Below are 12,185 nucleotides of genomic sequence, written 5' to 3'. Positions count from 1 at the left end.
GCAGCCGGGAAAGGGGGAACCGGCGTCTCTCGCCTGATCGCCAGCCCAGCCCGAGGAAGAGGAGGATTTTTCTGGACCCCAGAGCCGGGCAGGACCCGGGTTTTGCACTTTCCAGACCTTTCCAGTGGCATTTCCCAGCTGGGAGAAGTAAAAATCCAAGCGCACACCCTCCATGCACTTCATTCCCCCCCTTCCCACCCCGCGAAGAAGCAAAAAAAAGACTTAACAGTACTGGAGTCATTGCAAGATTTTATTTTATTCTTATTTTTTCGGCGGACCTACAGCTTCAGTCAGACAATTAGCAGCCACATTGCCATTTTTAATGAGCATTTGCCATTGCAGCAGTGAAATGCCCCACTCAGGCTCTGGCCAGGGAGGGGGAATCCCCCCCCCCCTTCCCCAGCCACCTCCGCTGCTGGTGGTTGAGCCAAAATGTGCTGATTTCCTCCCAAATAAAGATGAGCCTCCGTTTCTGAAGCCTGCCAAAGATGATTTGAAGGATGAAATATTAGTCAGAGCCCACTCTGAGGGATGTGTCCGGGGGGGTGCTTTTAAAAGGAGACATAGCACTGTAGGCAACGCAGTCCTTTTAAAATCTTTTATTATTATTATTATTATAATTATAATTATTATTATTTACGTAATGTCTCACGTATACAATACAAATCCACGGTGTCCAGAAATGTGTTTTTTTTTTTTCTTTTTCTTTTTCTTTTTCTGGCGGTAATTGCTACATTCAGAGTTTGAACACGCAGAACTATGCTTTTACATAAAACAAATGACGATTTTTTTTTTTTGTTCGTTTCGAGCATGTTGCATTAACAGATAAGTCAAGACAAATAGATAACTATACATTCAGTGCAATTTAGTTCTACACTACTTTATAAGCACAATAAAATAATACAATACTGTGCGTTCTCAACTAGGCAGTTTCAGTTGTTGGGATTTTTTTTTTTTATTTTTTTTTTCCAAGAAAATAAGCAGCAACAAACGACAATAAAACCGCATTACAAATACTTTCAAAGCATGACTCCTTCTATAGGTAGTGATAAAGTACAATACAAGGTTGGTTGGGTTTTTTTATTGTATTTTTATTATTATTTTATGCTACTTAGTAGCTTGCATCAGGGCAAAAACACAGCTCGCTCTCTCTCTCTCTTAAATAAATTCTGACCAAGTAAAATTTAGGATAGGTAAGCCCCTTGTTGATAATAGATTTGATAATTATTGCAGGTTTTCCCTTTAGGTAGTACATGAAGAATTTCGAGTGCTCACACAGGCAAAGGGTAAACAGCGCCTATAGAAATAAGGAAGGGGTTGGGTTGCGTATTTTGGCCTATCAAGGTATATACAAGCCTCAGTCCTATAGAAATGGGGGGGCATATGGGGGGGGGTGTTTGCGGGCGCTACCAGGTATGCTCACCCTCCAAGCTCCTCTTCTTATCTGGCAGGGGCTGCAGGAATGGCCCCTCCGAGGGAATTGATAAATGGCTGGTAGGAATGGAGATCTCCACAGATAGACAGACACTACACAAACAAGCTAAGGAAGCTGGAAGCACCCTCGCACTTCCCCTAGGCTCATTCGGGAGAGGCAAAACCAAGCTTAAAAAAAAAAAAAAAGAAAAGGCAAAGTCAAAGCTGTTCAAATAAATACATATTCTGCACCCATCCGTGTGTGCAGCTTCGCAGGCGGGAGCGGAGGGAGCAGGGGACGAGCAGTGACATTTGCTTCCAGGCTTTAGGACTGCTGGGGCTTGGGGGTGGTTTTGCTTTGCTGGATCATTTAATTTTTTTCCCCCCCCTGCTCTTGCAGTCAAGCCAACTATGTATTTATTGAACTAAAAACGCAGCTATTAAAAAAAAAATGGGGGGGGAAAGTAGGGGAAGTTTCTATGACAATAAAAAAGGCTACAACTGTTTGACAGGTAGTTACTGCTGTGTGAGCCTCTCCATTCTATACTCTATAAAAGCAAATGACCGTCGTAAACATCTCGATTTATCATCTGCCATAAAACGAGACTTCAAGGGGCTGAGAACTCAGTCCTTGCTTTCTTCTTTTTCCTCCTCTTCTTTTTCCTCTTCTTCATTCCCTTCTTCTTCCGTTTTCTCCTCGTCCCTGGCCCCCGGCAGCTTATCTTTATTGTTTTCTTTTTTCCACTTCATCCTCCTGTTCTGGAACCAGATCTTCACTTGTCTCTCGGTCAGTCCCAGGGCGTGAGAGACCTCAATCCGCCGCTTCCGTGTCAAATACGGGTTGAAGAGGAACTCCTTTTCTAACTCCAGGGTCTGGTACCGGCTGTAAGTTTGTCTGCCACTGCGTCTTCCGGGAGCTGTAGGACACAAACATCAAATAACTTCTTAATTCTCCCCCTTTTGGAGGCTCTGCTCCCCCCCCCCCCAGCCCCCCTCGCCTCAATTTTCCTAGAGAAACTGCTGCCCCCCCCCCAAAAAAAAAGCCCTTTTCAATCCTTTGCGTATTAAAGGCACTAAGAGAAAGTCGCTGGGCGATTATTAATAACCATAGGGCTGCTATTGCTATTAATGCTGACGGGCAGCTGCCCTTCCCTGGCTCTTCCTGGGGAGTGCGCAGCCCCGGCTGCTTGGCTGGGTGCAGGGAGGTGTGTGTCAAGCTCATTCACAAAAGAGACCTTTCCAGTTTCCTAAAAGGTGATTCTGGATGGTGAGTCCTGGTGGGCAGCTCCATTTTATAAAAAATATCTCTTTTCCTATGAAAGGTGCATTGTTCACCATAAAAACCTCTCCAGCCTTTCTCCTTCTCTCCATTCCTTTTTCTTTCTTCCTTTCTCTTTCCTTCCTTCCTTCTTTCTTTCCTTCTCTTTCTTTCCTTCTTTCTTTCTTTTCTTTTCTTTCTTTCTTTCTTTCTTTCTTTCTTTCTTTCTTTCTTTCTTTCTTTCTTTCTTTCTTTCTTTCTTTCTTTCTTTCTCTTTCTTTCTTTCTTTCTTTCTTTCTTTCTTTCTCTTTCTTCTTTCTCTTTCTTTCTCTCTTTCTTTCTCTCTTTCTCGCTTTCTTTCTCTCTTTCTCTCTCTCCCTTTCTCCTTCTTTTCCTCAAAATGCCCAACTCTGGTTTCCTTTTCCAAATGTTGTTCCCCAAAATACAGACTCAGGGTCCTCCTATTTGCTAATATTTACGCCCTGAGAATTTGCATTTTCTATTAAATCCCCTCTCCCTCTCCTTTCGGTTAGGGCTGTGTGTCTGCAAAGCACACCCAGGCAGAGATGGATATTTGCCTGTGCAAACACAGAGATTGTATTTAAAACAACTCGAGGTGGACATTTGCAGCAAGAGCCAAAAAAGAAAGAGAGAGGACTGAGGTATGTGCAGCTGAGCCCCTGCACTTCCTTCTGCACGGTCCTTTCTTAACGAGGAAAACAATCTATTTGCGAAAAAGAAAATATGCTCCAGTTTGAAATGATTGCATCCTTGAGACTACCCCTGGGTCAAAGCTTAGATAAATAACGTGTTTTCCTCTGCGTCTCTCCCCCAGCCTCTGGGCCACATCCTCTCCACATCAGCCAGAACTCCTTTCTATTTCCATTTTTTTTTTGTTGTTAGATTTTGGTGGGGGTAGGGGGGAAAACTTGGGGGCTCTGATTGTCCTTAAAATTACCACTAACCTTCACATGTTTTGAATTAACAAGGCTTCTAGACAACCTTGGTCCTTAGGTGGGGGAAACTTGTACTTTGAAGTATTTCGGTTTCTGTGCAATTATCTGGACTTCACATGAGCAAAGTTCCATTCAGCCCAAATTATTTTGAATTTCCCACCCCCTTTTTTTTTTAACCCAGGACAGCAGACTGTTCTCCTCCACCCCACCCCATAGCTCTGAGCTAAGTTTCTTTTTCTGTTTAAACTTTTATCTCTAGGCTTTAAGAAACAGATGTAAAGTATTAGTAATACTTATACAAGTTCCCACCTTTCAGGCTTCGTCTCCCAGCGGTTATGAAAGGCTATATGACATTTTAAAGAGCAGTGTATTATCAACATGCAAATAACCTCGTGGGAGCTGTATCTTATTGCCTATCCTCAAGGCAAGCAATAAAAAACAAGTTTTACTTTATTGTGATTTAAGCCTTTTGCAGGGAATCACCTTGCTGGCTCTCTAGTAACTGCTGTCTTGTTTGCTTTCAAAGGTCTTCCTAAAAAGAAGAAACATTAGCACAAACCTGCTCATTTCTTTCATATTTTACATCTATGCCTCTTATATTTATATCTTTACGTATATATATATGTATGCATACGTGTGTATGTGCATGTTTAGAGAGCTATACATATGTTTGTGCTTGTATATGCATACATACATATATAGATAGACAGACAGACAGGCAGAGAGAGGAGAGAGAGAGAGAAAGAGAGAGAAAAATAAAGGAAAACATTTAAGGAGGAGGAAAAAAAGGTCCTAACCGTGAGGTCTCATCCATGGGAACATGAGACTGGGAGACGAATTTTGATTTAAATGCCCTTGTCCCTCGCTAGAGTTACTGTTGGAAGACGATTTACAGTCAGGATATTGTACAACAGTCGTCTCTTGCTGAGCACCATAAAGCGATTGCCTCGGTAGAGCTTCATATCCATAGAATTTAGAAGCGTCTCCGTGACACGCCAAGGCGCATGGGTTTTGCTGGTATCCAGAGTTGGAGATGCTGGAGGTTCCGTGGTGGAAAAACTCTTGGACGTGGTGTGAAGGGTGCTGGAAGGTGGGAGCAGTAGTGCCCGGACCATACACGAGAGCATGGCTCCTGCTAACACTTTGTGGAAATCTGCAGTCGTAGTAAGTTGGCTCCAGCGATTCACCGCCTTTGTACTTGGAAAAGAGAGGATTTACAAAGTAGGAACTCATGACCCTCGCATGCAAAAAAAAAAAAAAAAAAAAAAAAAAAAAAAAAGGAGAAAAAAAAAAGGAAAAAAAAAAAAAGACGGCTTTAATTCTAGATTAGTGCGAGATTGTCCCTGGACTGTCTCAAGTCCTGCTTTTTAGTGGCTTTTTTTTTTTTTTTAATGCGATCTCAAAGGCGTTTCATGGTGCCTCTGTGTGTCTGTACGGTTGGTTCTCGGTGCTCTTGACTTCTCTTGTAATCTGTCGGTAGGTAGAGCTCTCTCTCTCAATTTCTCTGTAACTCTGCTCCTTCCCTTTAACACCACAGGCAAATTCCTCAAAATCCCGGTGGTGTGGCTTTTTTTTTTTTTTTCTTCTTTTTTTTTTTTTTTTTTTCCCTCCTCTCTCCCCTCACACGCGATATGTACACATCCCTCCGCCACGCTCAGCCAGCCTGCCAGCCAAATGACAGCGTTTTGGGGCGCTTTTTTTTTTTGGGGGGGGGGGTGTTGAGATGGAAGAAAGGTGGTGTATGCCGGGACACACACCCACCCCCCTCCAGAGAGGGGGGGCACCCACACCTAATGAGTGGAGGAGGGTGAAGGTGCGCATTAATATCCAACCCCCCCCCCCTTTTTTTTTTTCCCAGCAGCAGCCTCTTCACTGATGGCAGCAAATACATGCGCTGGGAGGTCAGCCTAGGTAACCTCAACAGGTAAAGGGAGCCCAAGCAGCCCCCCCTTGCCCTCCCCATCACCCCCCCCCCCAAAAAAAAAATTTCGGGGTGAGCTTCTTCTACAGCTCAGCATCTCCCCCCCCCTCCCCCTCCATGGGGTCACCCGTTTGCCAGGGAGGATGGTGGGGGTGCCCCTGTTGTTGTTGTTGTTGTTGTTGTTGTCATTGTGTTGGGGTTTGGGGGGGCTGCGAGGGTGGGCTTGGTCCCACCTAGAGGGGGGCAGAAAGGGGAGGGGGGTTCTGGTGTGGTTGGAGTCGCTGAGCCCAGATTTTTTTTTTTTCCCCCTTTTTTTTTTGCTTTTTTTTTGGGGGGGGGTGTGCGTGTGTTGTTGTTATTGTGGGGATGGTGGTTGGGAGATTGGAATCAAACAAGCAAACAAAAGCAAAACGGGAGCGAGCGGGCGAGGGGAGCGACTCCGTATTGATTGGCTGCTTCTTGCTGTCCTTCTTTAAAGAAAATAAAGGCAGAAAATTATGGGGAGTTATTTATTATTTCCCCCCCCTCCCTTGCTTCCTTTCAAACCAACCACTGAAAATCCACAGCTGGAAATAACAGGGAAGCGTCCTTCCAAGGGAATAAAGTAGACCATTGCTTAGAGAGAGCTACTTTGGACGCAAGAGAGGCAAAGTGAGACAGAAAGTATGTACTCCCTTTTGTGCATGCCTGTAAAAAATAACCACCGACCTTTTTTTTTATCCTTTCGCTCTTCAGTATAGCGATTTTCCCCGTCTTTTCCCATTGCCAGTGGTGTTTGTGCCCCTCGCCCCCACTTTTTGCACTGTGACCACTCACTGCAACCTTTCACTTCGGACACTTCATTTTTACGACTGCATGAAGGAACTCAGCTCATTAAAAAAAATCACATCAAATCACCAAGATTCGTGTTAATTTTCTTTTTTTTGGGGGGGGGACACACACACGACGACGACACACAATACCAACACTTCGCAAAGGAATATTTTCTGTAGAGCCGCAAAAAATACCAAACCCACTAAATGACATAGTGTTCTTAACAGTCCCCGTGTTTCCCTCCAAAGTCTACAGCCCTTCAGATCTTTCCCTCGTGTTCTTCCACCAAAAAACCAACAAAAAAAAAGCAGCCTAATTATTTTCAGAAGGGACCTGGGTGACTCCGACCGATTTCAAGTGTGGAAGGAGGAAAATACCAGCTCGCCAAGCTGGTTTGAGGTGTGTTTTTCTGCCCAGTAAAGGTCACATTCTCGATTTTTTTTGAGGCATGGGGTGGCTCAAACCTCTGCTGAGGTTGAAACTGTGGTGTGTGGTTTTTTTGGTTTTTTTTTGCAGACACCTTCCCAAGAAGAAGAAAAGACCCAGTAGCCGCCCAGTCCACCTTTCATAGATTTTCGTAAATCGAGGGTGTATTTTTCCATTCAGAAAGGCTACGTGTGGTGGGTTTTTCCTCCCCGTAAGCAGACAATGAACTGTGCAGGAGAACAGTGATTTTCCCACCGCCTATTGTGAAAATATTTTTCAAAATCATGCTACGTTTGCTGTAAAGAAATAGTCTTCATACCCGAATAACCCCAAGGACGGCGCGATGACCATATTCATTTTTACAGGAGAACTCACCCACCTCATCCCCCCTTCCCCAGAGTACCCCTTCCCTAGAGAACCCCCCCCCCCAAAAAAAATGAAGAAAAGAGCAACTAGGGACAGAGGCTCCTTAATTAACAGCTAATAGCCGAGGTGACCATTTTCCTCCCCTAATCAATAGCATTTCTATTTTTAAAACCCTCACCACGCAACGAAGGCAGCCGTGCAAATTAAAAGTGCGGAAAAAAGAACAAAACCCAAAATAAAGTTGTCAGCTGTGGGATTGGGAAGAGCTGCTGTATTTTCCCAATCATTATCCCTGGATGCAGTTAGGCAAAGGTGCAGCGAGGCTTTCTGAATCGTACCTTAGGCTGGGAAATAAATGTTTGCCTTCAGTGGCTGTGAAAGAAAGGACCCACCACCCCCTCCTCGGTTGCATGAAATAAGATATATGCAATTGCCTGCTTCTTTTGAAGGAAAATATCTTGACATTTATTGTCTGGGGAAAGTGCTGCTCTTTGTCTTTACTGTTTTGGCCGGGTTTAGGTGTGGGGATGGGGGGGGGGGGTGATGTCTCTTGCGGGTGCATGCGCTCGGATGTCGCTTTATCGCTGGGGTTGTATTGTACTTTTAGGTGTTTCATTGTACCCTCCCGGAGTTTATTTTATCCCCCCCCCCCTCTTTGCCCTGACCTTCACTGAAAAATGTCATTCCCTCCTTCCCCACCCCAAAATGAGGAGGCTTTGGAGAGAGACGTGACGTGCGTAAATAAAGAGAAAGACAGGGGAGGGAAAAAAAAACCCCAACAACCACCCATAACCACTTCAAAACAGGCAATTTCTCCGTGCAAGCATTTTTATGCATCGATGCGCTCCCCGCGCCGTCAAACGTCAGCCCTGAGCGCTGCTCCGCGCTGCCCGCGCGGGGGGGAATATTAAAAAAGCTATTTATGGGGTTTTCAGCACGGTGCGGGGAAGGGGTGTGGGGGGGGTTGAAGTGAAGTCAGGCAGCTCCGCGCCCCCCCCTCCCCTCCTTTTCCAGCCCCGGGCGCGCAGCCCCTTCCGCGGGCGCGGGGCGCTCCCCGCCGCGCGCAGCCCCGCGCTAACATTGGGCAACAGCGCCATCTCGCGGCGGCGGCGGGGCGCAGCGCGGAGGGCGGGGAGGGGGGGGACACCGGGCTGTGCGTTATAACCGATAACCCCCTCCCGGTGCCCCGGGGCGGGGGGGGGCCGTGGAGACCCTCCAGCAGCGCAGCGCGGTGCGGCCACCCCTATATAACCACTCAAGCGCGGGCGGCATTTTTGGAAACACAGCCCCCCGCCCCCCTTTATTTTATTTTATTTTATTTTTTCCCATTTCCCCCTTTTCTCACCCATAAAAATAACAACAACAAAAAAGCAGCACACGCACGCAGGACCAAACCAACCCACCAGATGTGCCACCGCCCCCCCCCCCCCCCCCCCCCCCCTTACACCCTTCCGCACCTCCCCGCTTTTATCAGTTTTGGCTTCGAGTTGGGGGTTTGATTTTCTTTTTTTTTTTCTTTTTTTTTTTCTTTTTTTTTTCCACCTCCCCTCGTCCGAGGGGGGTCTGTTGTTTGTAGCTTGTAGACAAAACATTCCAATAATCCCGTTTCAAAGAGAAGAGCACCCACCTTATTTAAACCATAAAGCAATTAAAGCCAGACGTCTAGCCAGATCGAGGGTCCTGTTTTGTTCGCCCCTATTCAGCCCCGCATAGCAGGAGACAAACAGAGTTGTAAAAGTGGCTTTTTTGGGGGGGGGGGGGGGGGGGGGCTGCGGAAATGTACCTATGGACAGCTGGAGGGTCCTGTCGGTTTTGTGTGCCTTACAAAGGGGCAGATTGGAAACCAGGCACGCACACACACACAAAAACCCCCCAAAACCACCCCCAAAACCTTATATACATGCCTATATCCATATATATTTTTTTTTTCTCTCTCTCCGAGAGCTATAAGCGCATCTCTCCCCGGGCAGAAATACATGTGCATGTTCACAAGCGCCGGCACACAATAGCTGTATCAGTATGCGTCTGCACACACGCGCCATATGTCAAAGAATGCCGAAATTGGAGCATTTTGATACATTAATCCGGGGAAAGACTGGCCGCAGGGTGTTGCTGCGGGGTGCGAGCCGCATTTTTTTTTTTTTTAATTATTATTATTTATTTTGAGCCACACTGGGGTGGGTTTTTTGTGGTCGTGGGTTGGTTTTTTTTTTTTTTTTTTTCCTCTCTGCTGGCTGCAGTGGCGGAGAAATTCAATGGCTGGAGCCGCACCAGCGCAGCCTCCCAGCAGGGCCAAATGACATTTTATAACTGGTGTAACCCTTCACCGGGGGACGGGGACGGGGACGGGGGGGGGGGGGGAGTTGAGGATACCGGGGGCCTTGCACATGAACTAAAACTGCGGCAGGATTTTAACCCAACCCAACCCAACCACCAACAAAAGAAAGCCCCAACCAGCAGCTCGGTGGAGACAAAGGGGCATCTCCTCCGCTGCCCGCCGGCTCTAATGGGGGTCTGGCCGGAGAGATGGCTGCGGCAGGGAGGGAGAGGGGCTGGGGAGGGAGGGCGAGGGGCTGGGGGGGGGGGGGGGCGGGCTGGGGAGGGAGGGAGGGGGGGCAGGGGGAGGGAGGAGGCTGTGGTCGCACTGGAAATGAGATCCGCTTGAATGAAAGGGGGGCCAAAATGAACTTCCATACATCATGTCTTTTCAACATCGCTAAACGCTCCTGACAAGCCCCTCCAGAGAGCCGGGTCCGAAACTGCCTCCAAAGTCCTGTCCAAATGATGGTTGGGATTTTTTTTTTTTTTTTCTTCCCCTCTCTTAATTAATAATGATAAAACGGGGATGATTTCTCCCCTCTCGCCAAGTGGGCGAGCCGCTTCCCGACCCTGCCGGATTTTATTCTGTATTTGAGGCGGGATGAACGAAGGCAGAGAAGCAGAGAGAAAATAATAATAATAGTAATAATAATAATAATAATAGTAATAGTAATAGTAGTAGTAGTAATAATAATAATAATAATAATAATAATAATAATAATGAATTGACATGGCTTAGGTGGAAAGATTTCCTCCTTCTTCTTCTTTTTTTTTTTTTTTTGGTCCATAAATCTTTCGCTCTGCTAAAATGTTTTCTAACCTGACCATTTCACTGCGCTCGTTAAGGTTTTTCCAAACAGACCTAGCACAAAACTGGGATTGTAAAAGGGCTTTTTAGCTTCCCCTGCTCCAGGGATGTCTCCGCTGATAGACCGCCGTGCGCCTGTCCCCCTCCGGTGACAAAAATAGACCCCGCTTTAAAAGCGAGGACACAAATCAGGGGAAGGAAAAGAAACCTCCAAATGCTTCAGCGAGAAATATTAAAGAGCAATATTTTATGAGATCAGCAGAAGTAATCGCTTCCAGATTTTTTTATTTCGGAGGAACTGGGACGAGGGCGACAAACGTATCTCGCTCGCCTGATCTGGTTCTGATTAGAAAGATTAAAACGCTGCTCCACTCATTTCATTAAAGAAAGGGACCTATAACAAGTTTTTATGATTAAACATCCCTCGCTGCTCGTTTTTTATACAATCTCCTGCCTCTCGTTTCTCATTCAGCAGCCTGGAAAGCGCCCAGGGAAGGAGCCGTTGATAAATCCCGGCTCCAGGCGCTGTGGGCAGCGGGTTTTCTCGCCTCTGCACAAGCCACCGCAGCACCAGCCCCATCTCTCCTGGCAGGACGGAGGGGTTTGACCTTTCCGCAGCCAACAACCCTTTATTTCCCCCCTTATTTTTGCCTTAATCTCCCCCGTCTAGGGCGAAGGAGGGGGGGGGGGGTGTTCTGATTTTTTTTTTTTTTTTTTGCCTTTTCGCCCGAAAATTTGCAGGCTGCCGCCTGGCCACCAGACATGTATTTCTTTCTTCCCCTGCTCCTTCTCTCCCCCCAGCCCTTCTCCACATTCATTTTCTCGCCTTCTCCTGGGCTGTCTTGCCAGCAGCAGCACTTCCAGCAACCCTCCAAGGCTTGGCGACCCATCGATAAGGCAAAGCTCCCCCTGAGCGGATGGCAGCGAGCGGATGCCTTTGCCAGCTCCTCTATTCCCAGCATCCATATTTAGTCTTTTTAACATCTCCTTCGATTGCCTGGGGTCATAAATTAGTACAATTAATTATCCCCATCTAAAAATTGATGGCACATATAACCCTTACCTCAGCGCCTTTTTATTATGGTAGACTGAAATAGAAAAGTGCTGGGGAAGGAAGCAGAAAGCTCCGCTCTCCTCCGGCTGCGGGGGATGCTCGGGGCCGCCCCGCCGAGGCACAGGCACCGGCACCGGCCCCGGCCCCGGCCCCGGCCCCGGCTGGCAAAGCCCCGGGGCTGCTCCTCTGCAAAGGGCTTTAAATAAAAAGACACCTACATACTGATTTTTTTTCTTTCTTTTTTTTTGTTTTTTTTTGTTTGTTTTTTTTCCCGTGACGGTAGGTATATTTACATAGAGCTGCTCTACAATAGCGAACAGAACAATATTACAGAACGGTTCTGAGACGAGAATAAAATACACAAATAAGTACAGCAGAAACGTTCAACACCATGACAGAACATCATTGAGCCATATTCCCTTCAGTCTTTTTTTTTTTTTTTCTCTTTTTCCTCTCTTTTGTACAAAATATTCACTCACGAGCTCGCGGAATTAAAAAATAAAAATACTGGATAAGTTTAATTTATGAAATAAAATACTAAAAAAAAAAAAAAATTCAAGTACTTCTTGTGTTTGTTTTCTGAGGAGGACAAAACAAAAAACAAGGAAGAAGAAAGGAAGAGAAAACAACCCCCCCCAACATCTTTCTTTTATTTAGTTGCATTTTAGAAAAGACTCGTGTCCCAAAACGCTTGCTGTGTTTGCCTATAATGCTAAACATTCATCCGCACATTCAAAGTCAGAAACATTTCAACCCCCAAAAACAGCCTCTTTTTTTTTTCTTTTTTTTTCCTTTTTTTTTTTTTTTTTTTCTCTCCACCCTCGTTTCTCATTGACTGGACTTTGCCAACT

General features: G+C 46.2%; 1 protein-coding gene across 1 annotated transcript; it reads right to left on the bottom strand.

Annotated features, from left to right (window-relative positions):
• Positions 1-2,037: 2,037 nt before the first annotated feature.
• HOXC8 (homeobox C8) lies at positions 2,038-4,860 on the bottom strand. Its single transcript, XM_075525596.1, has 2 exons — positions 4,425-4,860; positions 2,038-2,330 (listed from the first exon to the last, which is right to left on the bottom strand). Exons 1-2 carry the CDS (start codon positions 4,858-4,860, stop codon positions 2,038-2,040), a joined length of 729 nt encoding a protein of 242 aa, XP_075381711.1.
• Between the last annotated feature and the right edge of the window lie 7,325 nt (positions 4,861-12,185).

This window comes from Mycteria americana, chromosome 26 (genome assembly GCF_035582795.1).
Source record: "Mycteria americana isolate JAX WOST 10 ecotype Jacksonville Zoo and Gardens chromosome 26, USCA_MyAme_1.0, whole genome shotgun sequence".
Taxonomy (NCBI): domain Eukaryota; kingdom Metazoa; phylum Chordata; class Aves; order Ciconiiformes; family Ciconiidae; genus Mycteria; species Mycteria americana.
This window is presented reverse-complemented; position numbering and strand designations above follow the sequence as displayed.

Coding starts and splice junctions, on each gene's coding strand:
- HOXC8 (XM_075525596.1), bottom strand. CDS start 4,860: ATGAGTTCCTACTTTGTAAATCCTCTCTTTTCCAAGTACAAAGGCGGT. Junction 2,331..4,424: donor CCCATGGATGAGACCTCACG/GTTAGGACCTTT, acceptor TGTGTCCTACAG/CTCCCGGAAGACGCAGTGGC.